At 44.3% G+C, this 21,617-nt stretch overlaps 1 protein-coding gene across 4 annotated transcripts in view; it reads right to left on the bottom strand.

Annotated features, from left to right (window-relative positions):
- Positions 1–21,617, bottom strand: part of sytl5 (synaptotagmin-like 5) — a 201,683-nt gene that overhangs the window by 96,336 nt on the left and 83,730 nt on the right. For 3 of the 4 annotated variants that reach the window (XM_067992854.1, XM_067992857.1, XM_067992858.1), the window contains exon 3: positions 424–956. In XM_067992854.1, the coding sequence (XP_067848955.1) occupies positions 424–542 (119 nt within the window). In that variant the 5' untranslated portion in view covers positions 543–956. Of the gene's footprint in view, positions 1–423; positions 957–17,816; positions 17,858–21,617 lie in introns of those variants that run through there. The other variant, XM_067992856.1, reaches the window with a different exon arrangement.

The following is a 21,617-nucleotide window of genomic DNA, read 5'->3' as shown; positions in this document are numbered from 1 at the left end:
CTCCTAGCATGCTACACAAATTCCATGATCAAGAGGCTGGGTGGATTGACTTACTCCCAAGACTCTTGATCTTGAATCAACCATTAAAAGACGCATAGAGTGCACTGAATTGCTTCGAGTCGTTATTTCCTCTGCGGGAATGTCCCTTTCTTCCACTTGGTATATTTCCTTCGACCCCAGATGAGATCCAGAATTCACCATGTAGAGAAAGCTGCACAAACATGAGGCCTTCCAGCCTCTTGCTCATTTTTCTTTCCCATTTACAAAAAGCAATAAAGTGTCCTAGCCATTTTGTGGCTAAACATTTTGTGCTGATGTGTAAATTCTTGGCCAGGGTACAAATTCAATTTAACATTTTGACTGTTAGTGCTACTGACAATAAATTGTAAAAAAAAAACCCACTTTTCCCCATATACCACTCACCTTATTCTCTTCTCTTCAGCTTTTCTCAACTGTTCATCTCGGTGTAAAACATCCAAAATCATTTCCTTTTCATTGTCCAACAAGAATGACAGATTGACAATCTCAGTAGTTTTGGACATGCTTCTGCAGTGGCAACCTTTGTTACACTCCCTGGATTTGGTGGTACTGTTAATGAAGACTGGTTTAGGAGAAAATTGCCAGCTGAGAAATCCAGGACTCAATGAAATAAAGGTAACAAATGCAAACAGTACTGGCTCAAGGTGGAAATCTTCCCAAAGACGATGACTAACTGCATGCTCTTCAAAAACAGCTCTTCTAGGAATGGTACTGTTATTCTCACTTTTTCAGAATGTATAGATCAGATGTATTCCTTTGAAGCAAGTTTTTTAAAAAACTGCCAGCTAAGGCTACATAAATTAACTCTTCCAGTGTCTTCCAGTTCCTATGACTTTGATCCCTGTGGGCAACATGGCATCATCTGCATCTGAAAAACGTATACATTTACTTCTTGGAAGCATCAGCCATCTTTGTTGCTAAAAAGAAAAAAAAGAGAAAGATAAGTCAATGAAATATATTCCCAAACCTCATTTATATCAATTTACATTAACGATTTGGATTCGGGAATCGGAAGTTCAATTTCAAAATTTGCGGACGACACCACATTGGGGGTGTAGTTAAAACAAAGAAAGATTGTGTCAAAATGCACAAGGACATTAATAAACTTGCAGAATGGATGTGCAATTGGCAAATGAATTTCAATATAGATAATGTGAGGTGTTGCATTTTGATAGGAAGAATAAGGAGGTCACTTACTGCTTGGATAATAAGAGTCTAAACAGGATAGAGGAGCAAAAAGACCTGGGGTATAGATACATAAATCACTAAAAGTAGCGACGCAGGTTAATAAGGCCTTTAAAAAGGCAAATCAAGCATTGGGGTTCATTTCTAGAGGGATAGAATTGAAAAGCAAAGAAGTTATGTTAAACTTGTATAGAACCTTGGTTAGACCACATTTGGAGTATAGTTATCTGTTCTGGTCTCCATATTATAAAAAGGATGTAGAGGCACTGGAGAGGGTGCAAAAAAGATTCACAAGGATGATACCAGAACAGAGAGGATATCCTTATCAGGAAAGGCTAAACGGGCTATGGCTCTTTTCTCTAGAAAAGAGAAGGCTGAGGGGTGATCTGATAGATGTCTTTAAGATAATGATACAGTTTGACAGGGTAGATGCAGAGAAAATGTTTCCACTTGTGGGCGAATCCAAAACTAGAGGTCATAAATATAAAAGAGTCACTAATAAATAGGGAATTCAGGAGAAACTTCTTTGCCCAAAGAGTGGTAAGAATGTAGAACGTGCTACCACAAGGAGCAGTTGAGGCAAATAGCATAGATGCATTTTAGGGGAAGTTGGATAAGCACATGGGGGAGAAAGGAATAGAAGGATATCCTGATGGGGTTAGATGAGGTAAGGAGGGAGGAGGCTCATACGGAGCATAAATGCCAGCATAGACTAGTTGGGCCAAATAGCTTGTTTTTGTGCTGTAATTTTGATATAACTTGATGTAGTTAGCTTGGTAAAAATTGATCCTAGAGTGTCCTTAACAGATGAAAAAGTTATTAAAATAAAATAGGGTGTTGTAACAACTGATTCATTACTATCCTGGAAGTGGTATGTTATAACTCATTAATTCCACGAGGTGACTGAAATGTTAATATTTTGCCACATTGCCTGGGTAGCTAATTATGACCTTACACAACATCTTAGTAATGGAGCATTGCTTCACTCCCAAAACTGCAGTTTTTTTTAACCTGATCAGCAAGTCACTTTGTCAAAATCTTCACTTTGAGGTGTCTAATGGTTTGCAAACAGAAATCCGCATTTGAACTGGGTGACTCGGTGGATTAGATACTGGCCTTTCACCTCTGAGATCTGGGGTACAAATCCAGCTCAAACTGATGGGATGAAAGTCTCCTGCATCTGCTGGCTATAAAGGTCCTGTGTGAAATGCAACTCAATCCAGTTCCTGGGTACGTGAAGCCTCCAGCACAAAACAATGTCACTCAGAAGCCACAGGATGGCTAGTGAGAGAAATCGGAAGAACGTCACGTAGTGCAATAGGGAATGCTCTTCTGAGACTAGGGCTGAGGCAAGTTGTTGAGGTAGGATAGAGGGAGATTTATTCTGCATCTGGCAGTGCTATACCAGACCTGTGGAGAAGCTCATTGCTGCTCTCTCAAATACAAAACAATGTCAATGGAAGGTGCATCAAATTAATTGGAAGAGCGCGTCTGGTGGTGCAGTAAATCAGGCATGGCATGAAAATCAGGCAGGTTCTGTAATGGGCAGGTGATTACCACCCAGGCAATGAAGGAAAACATTTACCCCAAATATCTGGTTCAGATCACAAGGAGATACACCCCTGAGATGTACAGTTAGATTATAGGACTGTCCAAACACACCCCTAAATATAAGGTGCTCAGACTACTTACATGAGTGACTAGTTAGCGTTACCAGAGAGAATTTATAAGGCAAGACTCTGACCTTATAATAGGATTCACCATCTTCAGTTTTGTTTAAGTTGGGAGAGTGTTTTGCACTGGAACAGTGCTTCCCTAGTTTTTCCATTAACATTAAGGACTAACTTTGTCGCATTTAGAGTTGCGACATTCTTATGCTCTTATAAAAAATATTGATGCCTCATCCAGTGATTTGGCAAAGGATTCCAGGACTCCACCAACCAAGTGATGAGAAACCTGATAATATTGTAATCCAAATCTTTTAAGATTTCCTCTGTACCACCTGAAAGTTTTGCTTCCTCATTCCAGAAATACTACATAAGCAAATGTGAAGTTCAGTATTCAGGATCTATACAGTGTGGCAAATAATGTGCCCAATGGTGCCCTCTTATCATAAGTCAATGTTTACAGCGTTGGTGATCACCCCCCTCCTCCCCCCTCAGTCTTCACATGCTGCCTCCCGTTATGTATGGCCTTCCTCTGAGAGCAGGGTTAAAAGAGACATATGTTGGAAAGAGGAACGAGAGTGGTGTGCCACCTACATGCCCAGTACACCAGCCAACCCAACCTATGTGAACAATCACCAGTGAGGAACCTTGAGCTGGCGTCTTACTTGGTACTTGTTGCCAGTTAATTGGTAACACAGTCACATTGTGATATGGCAACATTAACAAAGAAAGAAGAACTTGCCCTATTTATGTAACAGGACATCTCAAAGTACTTCACATCCAATAGATTACTTTTGAAGTGCAGTCACAATTACAGTCAGCTGTGGCTCAGTTGGCAGCACTCTCGCCTCTAAATCAGAAGGTTGTGGGTTCAAGTTGTACTCTAGGGACTTGAGCGCAAAACCTAGGCTGACACTCCAGTGCAGAACTGAGGGAGTGCTGTAAACTGCTTTGGGTTGTCCAGAGGTCGTGAAAAGTTCTATATCATAGTAGGAGCAGGCCATTCGGCCCACTGTGTCTGCTCTATGAAAGAACTATCCAATTAGTCCCATTTCCTTTCCTTATAGCCCTGAAAATTTTTTCCCTTAAAATATTTATCCAATTGCCTCTTCAACATTACTATAATATCTGCTTCCACCACCCTTTCAGGCAGTGCATTCCAGATCATTACAACTCGCTGTGTAAAAAAATGATTCCTCATTTTGCCTCTGGCTCTTTTGCCGATCACCTTAAATCTGTGTCCTCTGGTGTCCTATAAATGCAAGTTTTTCTTTATGTAGACAAATGAGGCAGTCAATTACACACAGCATGGTTCCATAAACAGCATGGAGATGAATGACCAGTTAAACTGTTTTTTTTTGGCGGTGTTGGTCAGGAGAGGAATGTTGGCCAGGATGGCATGGAAGACCATGAACATAGCTATACATTTAGAATGAGGAACAGTTGGCAAAGTATACTCTTGGAGATGGTGAGCCAAGCAAACTTACAGTCAAAGCAATCAAGATGCTTTGAAAGACAACATTAAGATGTAGCCGTTTGGTTGTGCACTTAACTTGGCAGCCTTGCGCAGCCCAGAAAATTTCTTCCTCACCTACTCCCAGGTTCAGGCCACAGGACATTTATACACTGTTGCCTTCTTCAATACTGAACTGGCACTGCACTGTATTACCCCCTCCTCCAAATTGAGCCACCCTTCACTGCAGGAGATCCTGGCACTCACATGTGCAGTCCTGCCTCTACTTTTCAGAAACTTGTAGCAAGAGCTGCAGGCATTAGATATCCTGCCCCTGAACTCTGGACGCTAAGCAATAGGAGTGTGGAAAAATATTGAAATGAGGTGAACTTGCATTATAATGCGAGGTTAACTATCTTGTCCCACAGAGTGCCCAATGCATTTTTGGCCCCATTGTGTCACTGCAGTCTAATTTTCAGACAGAAACTTTAGATGTCCAAGAACAGGCAATGATATTGTGTCATTCCACAAATGCAAACAATGATGACATTGATATACACAGAGGCACATAGCTTGTGGGTGATACACAGTATAGATCTGACAACGCACCATACAACAGGTCCAACCCATCAGCTAGCTCGCAAACAAACTTGAAAACCAGCTGCATTTTAAGATATTTGCCAAAAATAAAATATCCTACTAAACAGAGAAGCAAGTGTTCACTGTTCCCATTCATGAAATAAAGCTCTATTTTGATTCCGAAATGTCTAGACCTGACATTCTAACTATAAGCTGTGTGTTTTAAGTGCTGCACATCAATAAAATTTACATTACTAAAATGTAAATCATCTGTTATATTGGAATCTATCATCCATATATTAAACCACAGTCATCAATCGCACAATACAGGAACAAGCTTTCCACTAACCCTCTTTCAGTTGCCCAATTTGATGCCTAATGTCCTCCCACTACTGGATGTGAGAAAACTAGGAGTGTTTTGTTCTTTACAAAAGTAACTGCACGTATGACTCATCCACCTCCACCTGCTGCTAATCATACAAATAGGTACACCTTATTTACTTTATAGGCCACATGATTTTAATGTGAGAACTGAGTCTAATAGAAAGCAATTAAGATCCTCCTGGGTGTATGTTAAGGCAAGAGATGATTCTAATCCAGACTAAAGTCACTGTTTCATGTCAACTGTGATGTTCATGCTCCAACATCCAGAACGGACTCTGCGTAGATATCATTTTTCCCATATTTTCCATATTTTTGTAAGATTTCCCTATAACTAGTATCAAAACAGTAAAAATGGAGAAGTTTATTTAGGATAGAAAGAGTTTTTTCTAAGGCTTGACTAAAATATTTATAATTCACGATTCACTAATACTACTTCTCTATAGTCAATCCCTTTTTTTTAAAATTGCTGATTTTCTTTGTGATAGATACAGAAAAAAGGAAAACTTTCATTTCTTCATTTTCTCTGCGTTTCTTATTCTCATTTTTCTGGCTGCCTTTCAGTTTTCTCTTGCTCCTTTATTTTCTTAATTTATTTCTCTGATGTTGCCCCCACTCTTTATGATCTAATTCTCATTTCCTCTGCTACTCCAGATCGTAAGACAGTTGTGAAAAACTGACCGTTGAAGTTCTCTGATAAAACACCTAGGCCTAGAAATTGGGCCACATAGCGCTCGTTTTTCAGGTGCTAAGTGGCCACCTAGGTCCCCGAAATAGCGTGCAGGAAGCGTGCGGACACTTCCGACTTACCCACACCTGAAGCAGGCATTAGGCCCATTGTATGTGCAAATAAAGGCCTAACACCTGCTTGAGGTCCCCACTGCAAGGTTGGTTTTCCCTGAGGCAGCCAGCCAAACCAACTCTACAGAAAGTTTGCAACAAAAAGGTAAGTAACTTACGAAGTTACGAATATGGAGCTGGGTGGAGCAGGAATGTTCCTCTTGACCCCACATTACACAACCCTCCCGTTCGCTGCCACTCCTGGCCCCCTGATCCCTGACCTTCATGCTCCTTGGCTCAGTGATCCCTGAACTCCAGGCCCCCTGGCCCTGACTCCCGATCTCCCACCACTGGGCAAGAGGTCCCCGACCACCGTCCTCCAGGCCGGTTCCTGTGGGACTTGCGGCTGCCCCAAACCCCACTCTGGCTACTGATCGCCCCGTCGGCCACCGATTGTGATCTTTCCCCTTCACCCTGGCCATCACTTATCTGTGGCCCGATCTTACTCCACTCACCTTCTTAGCCGCCTCCTGCAGTGCTGTTCCTATTCGAATGAGGTACAAAGCCCAATTTCCATGGATCCTTGGACACTCCTGAATTTCTAGGCCCCAATGCCTTATATTTTCTTGGTGATCCTTTTCCTTGTTTGTATTTGGGATGGAATTTTTACATAAAGGGTATAACCTAAATATGTAATTTCATCAGGAAAGATTGAACCGGCTGAGGCTCATTTCTCTAGAAAAGAACATAAGAACATAAGAACATAAGAAATTGGAGCAGGAGTAGGCCAATCGGCCCCTCGAGCCTGCTCCGCCATTCAATAAGATCATGGCTGATCTGATCCCAACCACAAATCTAAAGAACACAAGAAGTCGGAGCAGGACCCGGCCACATAGCCCCTGGGCCCTCTCCGCCACCCACAGGGCATTGACCGATCCGAACTCAGCTTCATGTCCAATTTCCTGCCCGCTCCCCATAACCCCTAATTCCCTTTACTTCTAGGAAACTGTCTATTTCTGTTTTAAATTTATCTAATGATGTAGCTTCCACAGCTTCCTGGGGCAGCAAATTCCACAGACCTACCACCCTCTGAGTGAAGAAGTTTCTCCTCATCTCAGTTTTGAAAGAGCAGCCCCTTATTCTAAGATTATGCCCCCTAGTTCTAGTTTCACCCATCTTTGGGAACATCCTTACTGCATCCACCCGATCAAGCCCCTTCACAATCTTATATGTTTCAATAAGATCGCCTCTCATTCTTCTGAACTCCAATGAGTAGAGTCCCAATCTACTCAACCTCTCCTCATATGTCCGCCCCCTCATCCCCGGGATTAACCGAGTGAACCTTCTTTGTACTGCCTCGAGAGCAAGTATGTCTTTTCTTAAGTATGGAGACCAAAACCAAAGAGAAGGCTGAGGAGCGACCTGATAGAGATCTTTAAGTTTATGAAAGGGTTTGATAGGGTAAACGTAGAGAAGATGTTTCCACTCATGGAGGAGTCCAAAACTAGGGCCACAAATATAAGATAGTCACTAATAAATCCAATAGGGAAATCAGGAGAAACTTCTTTACCGAGATTAGTTGAGGCGACTAGCATAGACGCATTTAAAGGGAAGCGAGATAAGTACGAAGGAGAAAGGAATAGTAGTTTATGCTGATAGGGTTAGATGAAGTAGGGTGGGAGGAGGCTCGTGTGCAGCATAAACACTGGCATAGACCAATAGGTCTGAATGGCCTTGGAAGGAAATATAGGTTAAGGTATTTAGGGGAACCAGGCTTGAATGGGTTAATTAATCAAAGCCTTAGCTGAAAGCACTGCACAATAACAGACTACTTTTAAATTAAGCTACTGCAGCTGAAAGCACCAAAAGCCATGAGAATATTGTTATTGCAAACTAATGGAGGGACATAACAGTATCCCCCACTCCTGGACAAACTGGAATGCTGAAGCCAGTCAGTACTCCTGTCACCTTTGAGGCCTATAGGGTGATTTATCAATTGCAGGGAGTGAGGAACATTGTGCTAAGGATAAAGGAGAGAATAGGGTGTCCACAAGGCATTGTCTCTTCTGGACCAGTATGTGTTGTCTATATGATTGGGTAAATTAAAAGGGAATATTTTGGAAAATACCTGATTGGATGCATTTTGCTGCAGTTCTGTTTTTTTGGGGTATAACTGGGGAGTATGAGCCTTTGTTAAGTGTAGAGGACAGAAAAGAAAGTACCAGGCAGGTAAATGAGTACGTGCATGAGGATCGGGGAACGAGGTCTGTGGCTTCTACCCAAAGGACAACGGGGTAATATAATTCTCAATTGTGCTGTGTAAACTACTGCTTAAATACTCTAAGGTATTGATTCTTGCTTGTGCTAAATAAAGTCACATGGCTATTAACCATTATGGTGTCAGTCTCTAACAGAGTGTCAAAATTGACTACAGCCTGTTTCTAAACTGTAATTCCATGTAATCAGCATGCATGCCAGCATTCCTCATCCTTTTAGTATGTACTATTAGGAGCAAACTCTGCTTTTTTATTCAGGAACAAAAAACTCTGCTGTTCATTTCCAATCCCATACTGAGTGCCGCTCACCCATCATCCCAGTGCTCACTGACCTTCGTTGGTTCCTGGTTCCCACAATGTCTCCAATTAAAAATTCTCATCCTTGTGTTCAAATCCCTTCATGGCTTCGCCCCTCCCTATCTCTGCAACCTCCACCGGCCCTACAATCTCCCCCAAAAACTTCCTGTTCCTCCTACTCTGGCCTCTTGTGCACCCCCTCCCTTTGCCCCACTGTTGGCAGCCATGCCTTCAGCCACCTAGTCCCCATGCTCTGAAATTCCTGCAATACTCTCTGCAACTCACTCAGCTCCTTCAAGACCTAAAAACCCACCTTTTTGACCAAGCTTTTGGTCTCCTCCTTGTATCTCCTCCTTTGACTTTTTTTAAAAAATGATTACACGTCTGAAGCACCTTCAGATTTTTTTTTTCTATGGTAAAGGCGCTACATAAATGCAAGTTGTTGCTGTTCTTGTTATTTTATACCACCGTAAGATCACCTCTCAGACATCTTTTCCAGGCTGAAAAGCATCATGTCTACCCATAGACTCCCGATAACAGGGTTCCACCTCATGGTTCTTCTCTGCACTTCAATGTCTCCCTCGTGGTACTTTATCAAATGCCTTTTGGAAGTCCATATACACATCAACTGCACTACCCTCATCAATCCTCTCTGTTACTTCATCAAAGAACTCACTCAAGTTAGTCAAACACCATTTTACTTTAATAAATCTATGCTGACTTTCATTTATTAGCCCATACTTTTCTAAGTGCTAATTAATTTTGTCCCGGATTATTGTCTGAAAGTTTCCCCACCACCAACTTTAGGCTGACTGGCCTGTAATTGCCAGGTTTATTCCTCTCTCCTTTTTTGAACAGGGGTGTAACATTTGCAATCCTCCAGTCCTCTTGCACCGCCCCCTATCTAAGGAAGATTGTGGCCAGAGCCTCTGCAATTTCCACCCTTACTTCCCTCAGTAACCTAGGATGCATCCCATCTGGACTGGGTGACATTTCTACTTTGAGCACTGCCAATCTTTTAAGTACCTCCTCTTATCTATTTTTTTCATATCCAATATCACTACTACCTCCTCCTTCACTGCTACAATGGCAGCATCCTCTACTCTAATAAAGACCGATGCAAAGTATTCATTTACTACCTCAGCCATAACCTCTGCCTCCACAAGATTATTATTTTTTTGTCTCCAATTGGCCCCACCCTTCCACTATTTATATGTTTATAAAATAGTTTTGTGTTCCCTTTTAAGTTAGCTGCTAATCTAGTCTCATACTCTCTCTCTTTGCCCCGCTTATTCCCTTTTTTAGATCTCTGTACTTTCTGTATTCAGCTTGGGTCGCTACTGTATTATGACCCTTACATTTGTCATAAGCCTCCTTTTTCTGTTTCATTTTAATCTCTAGTCATCCAGGGAGGTTAGCTTTGGAAGCCCTTCCTTTCCCTCTACCCAAACCATCTCCTCCCATTGTTCAATTACTGTTTTGCCTACCAACTTTTGATTCCAGTCCACCTGGGCAAGATCCTTTTTTAACTCACTGAAATTAGCCCTCCTCCAGTTAAATATTTTTACGCTTGATTGTTCCTTGTCCATAACTATTCTAAACCTGATACTATGATCACTGTTTCCCAAATGCTTCCCCACTGAAACATGCTCCACTTGCCCCACTTCATTCCCCAGAACTAGATCCAGCACTGCTTTCTTCCTCGTTCAGCTGGAAATACATTGATCAAAGTTCTTTTGTACACATTTCAGGAATTCCTCCCACTCTTTGTCCTTTACACTGTTAGTATCCCAGTCTATATTGGGATAATTGATGTCCCCCATTATCACTACTCTATAGTTCTTGCATCTTTCTATAATTTCTCTTTCCCATTATTTGGTGGCCTGTAGTGTACACCCTGTAGTATAATAGCTCCTCTATTGTTCCATAATTCTAACCAAATAGATTCTTTGACCCCCTCAACTACATCATCTCTTTCCACTGCTATAATAGTTTCTTTGATAAATACTATCTTCCTCTCTTTACCCCCCCCACCACCCCTCCCCCCCCAAATCTTGGCCTTGCTTTGTTTCCTCTACTAACATGACACTATCTTGTTCCTTGTCCTCGTCCAAAATTTTGAGAAGTCCAATGCTAAAAAATTTGGAAATATAAAATTTAATGGAAATGTAGGAGTTGCAGGGTTGCTTACGAGATAGTCATATTCTTCATAGCTCAATACATCAAGAGCATCATAAGAGGACATGTACAAGAAATGAGCATCCACCTCATAAGATATTCCATACCTTATTGAATGACAAGTAGTACAAAACTCACACGTAAATACATATCAAGGAAACACAACAAATTGAATTTATCTAGCACCTTTAAATGTAGAAAAACGACTCAAGGTAGACCACAGAAGTGCAATCAGATAAAAATCAACGCCAAGCCAATGGAGGAGATATTAGTTGGGGTGACTAAAAGCTTGATCAAAGAAGTGGATTTAAAAAGGAGAGGGAGGTGGCGGGGTCTAGAGATGGAATTCCAGAGCTTAGGTCCTAGATGGCTGAATGCACGTCTGCCAATGGTGGATTAAAATGATTTTGGATTGCACAAGATGCCAGAATTGGAACGACGCAGGTTGGAGAAAAGGAGGTTAAAGATGGGGCCGTAGTTTGCAAGGACAGATGTCGAGCTTGGTTTTTTGAGGAACCACTAAACAGGTTTCATTTCAATTCTCGTTCAAAGGGATCTTTGTATGTTTGTCACACTTCTTTGTTTGCCAAACAATGCAGTGAAATGTTACAAATTGTATTGAGGCAGTTAACTGTTTCTCAAAAAGGTCACAGCCCAGCTTGAGATATCTGCAGCTGAAATATTCTGCTGTTCTCACTTCCAACAACCAAGACAAAGGTGCTAAATGATGACAGGTTAGTGGGAAAATGTTTGGTTAAGTCAAATAAAAATATAAATGTATTTCTGTGTTCAGTTAACTTGTTCAGTATAAGTACATAAAGACAAACCATTGTGTGGCAATTAGCGTATTTACACAGCAAACAAATTGTGAAACTTTTCTGTTACACACTCCAGGAACTGCATCAATGCACATTAAAAGAATGGTTTCATAACCTTAGAAAAATTAATTTTACTCATGAACAAACAAATTAAGAGCAGGAGTAGGCCATTCGGCCCCTCAAGCCTGCTCTGCCATTTGGTAAGATCATGGCTGATCTCATTGTGACCTCGGCTGATCTCATTGTGTCCTCAAGCCTACTTTCCCTTCGACCGACTATAACCTTTGACTCCCTTGTTAATCAGGGATCTATTTTAAAAAAAATTCGTTCATGGGTTGTGGGCGTCGCTGGCAAGACCAGCATTTATTGCCCATCCCTAATTGCCCTTGAGAAGGTGGTGGTGAGCCGCCGCCGCCTTGAACCGCTGCAGTCCGTGTGGTGAAGATTCTCCCACACTGCTGTTAGGAAGGGAGTTCCAGGATTTTGACCCAGCGACGATGGAGCAACGGCGATATATTTCCAAGTCGGGATGGTGTGTGACTTGGAAGGGGACGTGCAGGTGGTGTTGTTCCCATGTGCCTGCTGCCCTTGTCCTTCTAGGTGGTAGAGGTCGCGGGTTTGGGAGGTACTGCATTGGCGAGTTGCTGCAGTGCATCCTGTGGATGGTACACACAGCAGCCACAGTGCGCCGGTGGTGAAGGGAGTGAATGTTTAGGGTGGTGGATGGGTGCCAATCAAGCGGGCTGCTTTGTCCTGGATGGTGTCGAGCTGCTTGAGTGTTGTTGGAGCTGCACTCATCCATGCAAGTGGAGAGTATTCCATCACACTCCTGACTTGTGCCTTGTAGATGGTGGAAAGGCTTTGGGAAGTCAGGAGGTGAGTCACTCACCACAGAATACCCAGCCTCTGACCTGCTCTTGTAGCCACAATATTTATGTGGCTGGTCCAGTTATGTTTCTGGTCAATGGTGACCCCCAGGATGTTGATGGTGGGGGATTTGGCGATAGTAATGCCGTTGAATGTCAAGGGGAGGTGGGTAGACTCTCCTCTGTTGGAGGTGGTCATTGCCTGGCATGAATGTTACTTGCCACTTATCAGCCCAGGTCTGCTTGTTGCCCAGTTCTTGCTACATGCGGGCACGGACTGCTTCATTATCTGAAGGGTTGCAAATGGAACTGAACACCGTGCAATCATCAGCGAACATCCCCATTTCTGACCTTATGGAGGGAAGCAGCTGAAGATGGTTCGGCCTAGGACACTGCCCTGAGGAACTCCTGCAGATGTCCTGGGGCTGAGATGATTGGCCTCCAACAACCACTATCATCTTCCTTTGTGCCAGGTGTGACTCCAGCCACTGGAGAGTTTTCCCCGATTCACATTGACTTCAATTTCACTCGGGCTCCTTGGTGCCACACTCGGTCAAATGCTGCCTTGATGTCAAGGGCAGTCACTGCCACCTCACCTCTGGAATTCAGCTCTTTTGTCCATGTTTGGACCAAGGCTGTAATGAGGTCTGGAGCAGAGTGGTCCTGGCGGAACCCAAACTGAGCATCGGTGAGCAGGTTATTGGTGAGTAAGTGTCGCTTGATAGCACTGTCAACGACACCTTCCATCACCATCTTTGATGATTGAAAGTAAACTGATGGGGCGGTAATTGGCCGGATTGGATTTGTCCTGCTTTTTGTGGACAGGACATACCTGGGCAATTTCCCACATTGTCTGGTAGATGCCAGTGTTGTAGCTGTACTGGGATAGTTTGGCTGGAGGCGCAGCTAGTTCTGGAGAACAAGTCTTCAGCACTACAGCTGGGATGTTGTCAGGGCCCATAGCCTTTGCTGTATCCAATGCACTCAGCCGTTTCTTGATATCACGTGGAGTGAATCGAACTGGCTGAAGAGTGGCTTCTATGATGGTGGGGATATTGGGAGGAGGCCGAGATGGATCATCCACTCGGCCCTTCTGGCTGAAGATGGTTTTTTGCACTCACGTGCTGGACTCTGCCATCATTGAGGATGGGGATGTTTACAAAGCCTCCTCCTCCAGTTAGTTGTTTAATTGTCCACCACCATTCACGACTGGATGTGGCAGGACTGCAGCACTTTGATCTGATCTGTTGGTTGTGGAATCGCTTAGCTCTGTCTATAGCATGTTGCTTCCGCTGTTCAGAATGCATGTAGTCCTGAGTTGTAGCTTCACCAGGTTGGCACCTCTTTTTTTTTAGGTACGCTTGATGCTGCTCCTGGCATGCTCTTCTACACTCCTCGTTGAACCAGGGTTGATCCCCTGGCTTGTTGGTAATGGTAGAGTGAGGAACATGCCGGGCCATGAGGTTACAGATTGTGCTGGAATACAATTCTGCTGCTGCTGATGGCCCACAGCGCCTCATGGATGCCCAGTTTTAAGCTGCTAGATCTGTTCTGAATCTATCCCATTTAGCACAGTGATAGTGCCACACAACACATTGGATGGTGTCCTCAGTGCGAAGACGGGACTTCAAGTCCACGAGGACTGTGCAGTGGTCACTCCTACCAATACTGTCATGGACAGATGCATCTGCGACAGGTGGATTGGTGAGGACGAGATCAAGTAGGTTTTCCCTTGTGTTGGTATGCTCACCACCTGCCGCAGGCCCAGTCTGGCAGTTATGTCCTTCAGGACTCGGCCAGCAGTGCTGCTACCGAGCCACTCTTGGTGACGGACACTGAAGTTCCCCCACCCAGAGTACATTCTGTGCCCTTGCTACCCTCAGTGCTTCCTCCAAGTGGTGCTCAACATGGAGGAGGGCGGTAGGTGGTAATCAGCAGGAAGTTTCCTTGCCCATGTTTGACCTGATGCCATGAGATTTCATGGGGTCCAGAGTCAATGTTGAGGACTCCCAGGGCCACTCCCTCCTGACTGTATATCACTGTACCGCCACCTCTGGTGGGTCGGTCCTGCCCATGGGACAGGACATACCCAGGGATGGTGATGGAAGAGTCTGGGACGTTGGCTGAAAGGTATGATTCTGTGAGTATGGCTGTGTCAGGCTGTTGCTTGACTAGTTTGTGGGACAACTCTCAATTTTGGCACAAGTCCACAGATGTTCATGAGGAGGACTTTGCAGGGTTGACTGGGCTTGGTTTGCCTTTGTCATGTCTGGTGCCTAGTGGTCTGTCCAGTTTTATTCTTCTTATGACTTTTTTAAGCGAGATTTTACAACAGAGTGGCTTGCTCGGCCATTTCAGAGGGCAATTAATCATCAACCACATTGCTGTGGGTCTGGAGTCAATTGTAAGCCAGACCAGGTCAGGACAGCAGGTTTTCCTTCCCTAAAGGACATTAGTGAACAAGATGGGTTTTTAACAACATATCCGGTAGTTTCATGGCCACCATTACTGATAGTTTTTTTATTGCAGATTTTATTTAATTAATTGAATTTAAATTCCCCAGCTGCTGTGGCAAGATTTGAACTCATGACTGGATTATTAGGCCAGGCCTCTGGATTATTAGTCCAATTGCATAACCACTATGCTACCGTACCCTACCTAACTCAGCCTTAAAAATATTCAATGACCTTGCCTCCACCGCTCTCTGGGGAAGGGAGTTCCACAAACTCACGACTCAGAGAAAAAGTTTCTCCTCATCTCTGTCTTACACGGGAGACCCCTTATTTTTAAACTATGGCCCCTAGTTCTAGTCTTTCCCACAAGGGGAAACATCCCCCCAGCATCTACCCCTTCAAGTCCCCTCAGGATCTTATACATTTCAATAAGATCACTTCTCATTCTTCTAAACTCCAGTGTGTACAGGCCCAACTTGTCCAACCTTTCCTCATAAGATAACCCCCTCATCCCAGGAATCGGTCGAGTGAACCTTCTCTGAACCGTCTCTACACCAATTATGTCCTTTCTTAAATAAGGAGACCAAAACTGCACACAGTATTCTGGATATGGTCTCACCAATGCCCTGTACAACTGTAGCAAAACATCTCTACTTTTATATTCCATTCCCCTTGCAATAAATGAGAAATAAAAATAGAAACTGCTGGAAATACTCAGCAGGTCAGGCAGCATATTTGGAGAGAGAAACAAAGTTAACGTTTCAGGTCGATGACCTTTCGTCAGAACTGGAAGAAAAAATTTAACAGTTTTTAAGCAAGTACAGAGCCAGGGAAAGGTGGGGTGGGGTGGGGAGGGGGATGAAAGGTCAAAAAGGACTGTGATAGGGTGGAGGGCAAGAGTGATTAAATGACCAAAGGGATGATGGTGTAAGGCAAAAGGGGGTGGTAATGGGACAAGAAACAAAAGATGGTCCAGAGAAGCAGTAAATGGCAACAGCTGAACCAGCACTTGCTGTCCGAAAAAATGGGAGCAGTGGTTATGATCTGAAGTTATTGAAGATGTGTTTGGTGTTGGCATCGCACTGGAGGTGACGGGAATGGCGAAGGATGGAAGGTGAGGAGAAGGAGGAACCTATCGTGGTTCTGGTAGGGTGGGGAAGGGGTGAGGGCTGAAGTGCAGGAAATGGGACGGACATGACTGAAGACCCTGTCAACTATATTGGAGGGGAATCATCGATTGAGAAAAAAGGAAGACATATCGGAAGCACTAGTGTGGAAGGTGGCATCGTCAGAACAGATGCGATGGAGACGAAGAAACTAGGAGAAGGGAATAGAGTCCTTACAGGAAGCGGGGTGGGTGGAAGTTGGGGTGGGTGGAAGGGAAGATCTCCAGGGAGATGAGGTCAGTGACAATCTGTGAAACGATGGCTTAATGTTTGGCAGTGGAGTCATGGTCCAGGGGGAGGTAGGAGGAGGTGACAGAGTTGGCGTTCAGCCTTCACAAGGTAGAGGTCTGTTCACCAAACAACAGTGCCGCCTTTGTCAGCAGGTTTAATGACAATGTGAGAAAGGTTTGGGGGGGGGGGGGAAGACTCCTGACCAAAGAAGTGGATGCGGAGGCGAAGGAAGAGCTCAGCATTACATCGAGCTCGAAATTCATTGAGGTGGGGGCATAAGGGGTTGAAGCTAAGACTTTTGCTGAGGACAGATTGTTCGGGGTCAGAGAGGGGAAGGTCAGAGGTGATAGTGAAAACCCAACAGAGAGTGAGATTGGAAGAACGGTTGGGGTCAGAGGAAAGTGAAGGGGAAGAAGGATCAGGAGGGGTGTTGGTATCTAAGTTGTTGAAGCTTGCGGCCCTTGACACCTGAAAAGGAAGAAAAAAAGCTTTTTGTTAAAGCGCTGAATGAGGCGAAGGATGAAATGGAAACTGTCGCTAGTTTCACATTTCCAATTAAAGTAATTCTGACGAGGTGGCAAAGCACCAGGAGCCCTTGGGAACTCAGCAAATGGGAACAGTTTGCAAGTAAGCTCCTGGTTCAGTTTTCTGAGCAGAAGAGAGTTGTTTTGATTGAATGTGCAATGAATTGCACAATGTCTAAAATTAATTTAAATGCACCACATTTAATGGATAAAAAGCAAACAGCTTGTTTCTCAATCGCCAGCAACAAGTACAAAGATATATTTGAAACCAAAGTGCTGTATAATTGTTTTCATCTATTATCCTCCCCTCCTCTCCTGAGGGCATGTTCCCTTCCTGGGGTACGAGACCACAGGTGTTGGCAGTTCTCCGGACCTCAAAGTAGCCATTTGGGGGAATCAAAGCTCAGCCTAATTCTGTTCTCATTTTCCAGCAGGGGTCCCAGATAGCGATCGTGAATTGGAACCCTGGATTTTTCCTACCCTCGCGCCAAGAGTGCTCAAGTCAATTGTAGCACCCTACCACCAACTTGGCTGAAGTGAACTAGCTCAGCACAGACTCCACAACTCTCAGCAGCACTTCACAACACTCTTTTCAACTCTGCTCTCACTAGTCTCAATTCCCTCCCCTCCATCACATCCTTCAACTTCCTGTCACAAGGGCACCCTGCAAAACCCCTCGATCACATTACAAGCACACACTCACCTCATCCTTTCCTCACACACACCACACACTCATCCTTTCCTCACACACACTAACACCATTCTCGTCTCACATACTTGCACAACCACCAACTGCTCCCACCATTCCTTCCTCACTACATCACTCACACTTCCCTTTACATTCATCACATCCCCATCCATATTCTATCTTGCCACGTCTCCACCTCTCAACACATCCACTAGCCCCATATATATCCACTTACCTTTTCAACAGCCACTTACCGACTCTCACCCTCTTTTTCTGCAGAACAAAACAGCCCACAGTGCAAAAGAGAGGAAGACGACTGAGGGAGGAATTCCAATCATCACCGCCCTCACTGAAACATAGCAGCACTCCCTAGAGATCAGTGGCTCAGAAAGAACCATGAGCACTGGAGAAGGCGAAACTGGCAGCATTCCAGAGCAGTTTCTGCATATTACTATAACCCCTGATTCACCTCAAAGATGCAGCAAGCTTCACTATTTCAAACCTGTATTCTCAGGATTATCACCTGCTAATGTCCAGCCTTTATCTGCTATCCTAACTCATGTCACTTTTCTCTACATCCCACAACATCAAGACCTTCCTCTCCAGAAACCTCAGAGGAGGAACATCCTTCTGAGGATGCATCATGTTCAATCCCTCCCAGGTACCAGCTTGGACACTGGCACTCTGTGTGGGCTAGACAGTCAGACAGAGGGGTCTGCAGGTGGGACGACACCTAGCACGAGTGGGCAGCAGCAGGTACAGGTGGAAGTGACAGCCCAGGGGACAGCTTGTCAGAAGGAGAGATCCCCTCAGAGCTCTGCTGAGGAGCACACAGATGTAAAGTACAAGGCCCAGTCATGCAAAGAAAACAGCTGGTATCACATAGGAGTTACGTAATGTAGTGAGTTTCAGCTCCATTTTTAACCTCCTTTAACCTCTGTGGTGTCATCGCACATGGCATCAGCACTTTGCAGTCTACCATCAAGAGTGTAGTCAGCGCGAGGGACTCTACAGCTGGGCTCTCTCAGCAGAAGTCTTTGCAGCTTTGATGGAGGCAGGCTCTGGGCTCCATCTTGGACAGCGTAGTGGATTGAATAGGGGCTTTGAAGGAGACACACAGCTTTTGCAGTCTGCTCTCCTGCAGATCAATGGAATTGATGAGCCCCAGTGAAGTGATAGTGGCACATGTCGCCCTCTCAGGCAAGTCTGCTCCCTCTCCACCCTGTCGAACCAATACCCAGCGAGTCAGCTGGGCCAGACTGCCCCGGCAGTGGCCAGGAAGCAGTAGCCTTCACAGGCTCAAGCACTCGGAACTCACCAGCCACGAGCATCTGAAGGGTCCTGAAATGAGCAACAGCGGCTTTCCACTAGCTTTGCTCAGGTCACTAGGGGTGTACTTCATAGGAGTAGTAAAGTTAGGAAACCGACTTTTAAGAAAACCGCTTATGCTTTGAGCACTTGGGTGAGAAATTAATTCAAGGCTATGTTTGGGAAATTAATCATCTTTATTAGATTTCACACTTTACAGTGTGATTTCATAGTAGTTTATGAGTATGCATTCTCAGTAGGTCATAGATACAGAAGTTGTCTGAATGATTTGAATGTTCTTTAATGCAGGATTAAGAGAGCGGTGAAGAACATAACAAGGACCGTTCAGCAGAGGGGCTCAGTGTAAGGTCTCAGGGTGGGGAAATGAGCAATGAGCTGGTCCCTCACATCTCTTGCTGTAAGGCATTGACGTGCCCCTCCTTAGTCAGCTGCTGCTGCTTTCTCGTCAGACGACAGCTACTGCAGCTGCTCTGCCTCCTCCAAATGCAGGTCTCCCTGTATGATGAGGTTGTGAAGTATGCGGCACGCAACTGCTACTATGTGGGAGACTCTGTATAGGGCACATTGTAGCGAGGCCCCAGACCTCACCCTCTGCTTAAGACTCCCTCTGGTGTGCTCAACAATCAGCCTGATGTTCGCATGGCTTTGATAATATCCATGTTGCTTGGGAGTGGAGAGGTTGCAAAGGGGTGTCTCAAGTCATGCCTGGAAGGAGGTATCCCTTATCCCCCAGCAGCCATCCTGCCATGTTTCTGCGAGGCTCAAATATTGGTCGGGGTGGGGGGGGGGGGTGGTGGGGGATGAGATAGTAAACGGTCGCAGAATAAATGCATCATGACAGCTGCCTGGGTACCTTGCACAAACTTACATGATCCTGTTTCTATGATCAGCCACCAGCTGCGCAGTCGTATTAATGATCTTTGCTGGCTGTTTGGTGGTGCCCTGATGGCAACATGTGTGCAGTCAATGACGCCCTTGATGCAGGGATAACTGGCCACTGCTGAGGTCAATGGGAAAGTTGATGTACCGGTTTGTCCTGGTGAACAGGGCATTCGTGGTTTGCTTAATGCGGCTGTGTACTGCAGACTAGTTAGCTACTGCCAGGGCCGCTGAAGAATCCGGAGTAGAACAGGCCCAATGCCTGCCCCACTGATCAGTGACTGATCACTGATCAGGGTCGTTCAGCAGCCGTAGGCCGCTAATGTATATATTTATGCTTGCTTTAGGCAGCAGTCCGAGACAACTAAATAAAAGGGCCTCACAAATTTAGCAGTGGGACCAATGCCTACGCACTTACAATAAATTAGCAAAAAAATTTAAATTTGCAACTGGATGTCCACCCCTGTAAAGTCAAATAAATGAGACATTCAAAATGCAGTTCAATGCTGGCTGAGTGAGTTGGACTACTTGAGGAATAAGCTGTGATGGGTGAATGGCTTTTTCTTGTCCTTGACAGTCTCTATGTTCTTATTAATGTAAGGAATCTTACAACACCATGTTATAGTCCAATAATTTTATTTTAAAATCACAAGCTTTCGGAGATTATCCCCTTCGTCAGGTGACGAAGGGGATAATCTCCGAAAGCTTGTGATTTTAAAATAAAATTGTTGGACTATAACCTGGTGTTGTAAGATTCCTTACATTTGTCCACCCCAGTCCATCACCAGCATCTCCACATCTATGTTCTTATTAGGGCAACTAGCTTAACGGAACAGAATTATTAAATTGCAATTTTGTCAGCAGGGATTCTTGGGTTTTTAAAACCAGATTTGTGGGGTCTGTGATTCGAAAATTTTTCTGTGAAAATCACAACTCAGTGGCTTTGGTTAGCTGTTAATGTTGTGTTTAGAATACAGATCAAAACATAAAAAAACAACAGTCTATATCTTTCGCCTGTAGGTTTCTTTTAAACAAACAATCCAACATTTAACTTTTACCTGGCCTGAAGTGATCTGATAGTTTCATAAGATACGTTTCTGAAAATTCCAAATATGTCCTCACACCACTGACAATTCCCATCAATTCATTCCCTACCCTCAGGGGAAATGCTTTGTTTCTTAAGTGTATCCCACAATCCTTTACCACAGACCAGCTGAGTGCTGACAGAATTGAACAAACATGTTGTTGGAGTTGGTGGCTGTTTCTGAAGCTCGGGGTCATTAATGAAGCTGCAAGTGCCCCTCAGGCTGTGTGCACAATAACAACATGGCACTCATCATTCTCCTTAAAAACTATAACAAGATCTGTACTCTGGGGATTTGCCAATGTACCAGCTAACAAAAGAGGGATTCAAAAGCTTACTCTTGGAGAAACGATGTGCCAAAATCATTAAGATTCAAATCTAGAATTGTAGGTTAATTTGGTTAAACTGAATGAATTGCTTACATACCAACCTAGGAAAATGGCTGCACATACTATTCCCGGCCAAAATGAAGATGATAGGGAAATTTCCCTGTCAATCACACCTACAGACTGCACTGCTGCAAGTGTGGGATTGATATTACGCACGAGATCTGTTAGTTGCAGTTTTTTTTAAAGAGACACTCTTTAAAGAGACCTTGTTTGCTTTGCTGTCTGCTGTAAAATTCACTGTTTGGCTGTAAATCCTAACGGCCTTAAGTCTCGCCCCGCCTCCAACTCATTGGCTGATAGTGGTGTCAAAAGACACCACATGGAAAATAGCAAAAGCTAGCTTCAAAAAGCGGAC

Source organism: Heptranchias perlo, chromosome 11 (genome assembly GCF_035084215.1).
Source record: "Heptranchias perlo isolate sHepPer1 chromosome 11, sHepPer1.hap1, whole genome shotgun sequence".
Classification (NCBI taxonomy): domain Eukaryota; kingdom Metazoa; phylum Chordata; class Chondrichthyes; order Hexanchiformes; family Hexanchidae; genus Heptranchias; species Heptranchias perlo.
The sequence above is the reverse complement of the archived record's forward strand: the minus strand, read 5'-3'. Positions and strand labels throughout refer to the sequence as shown.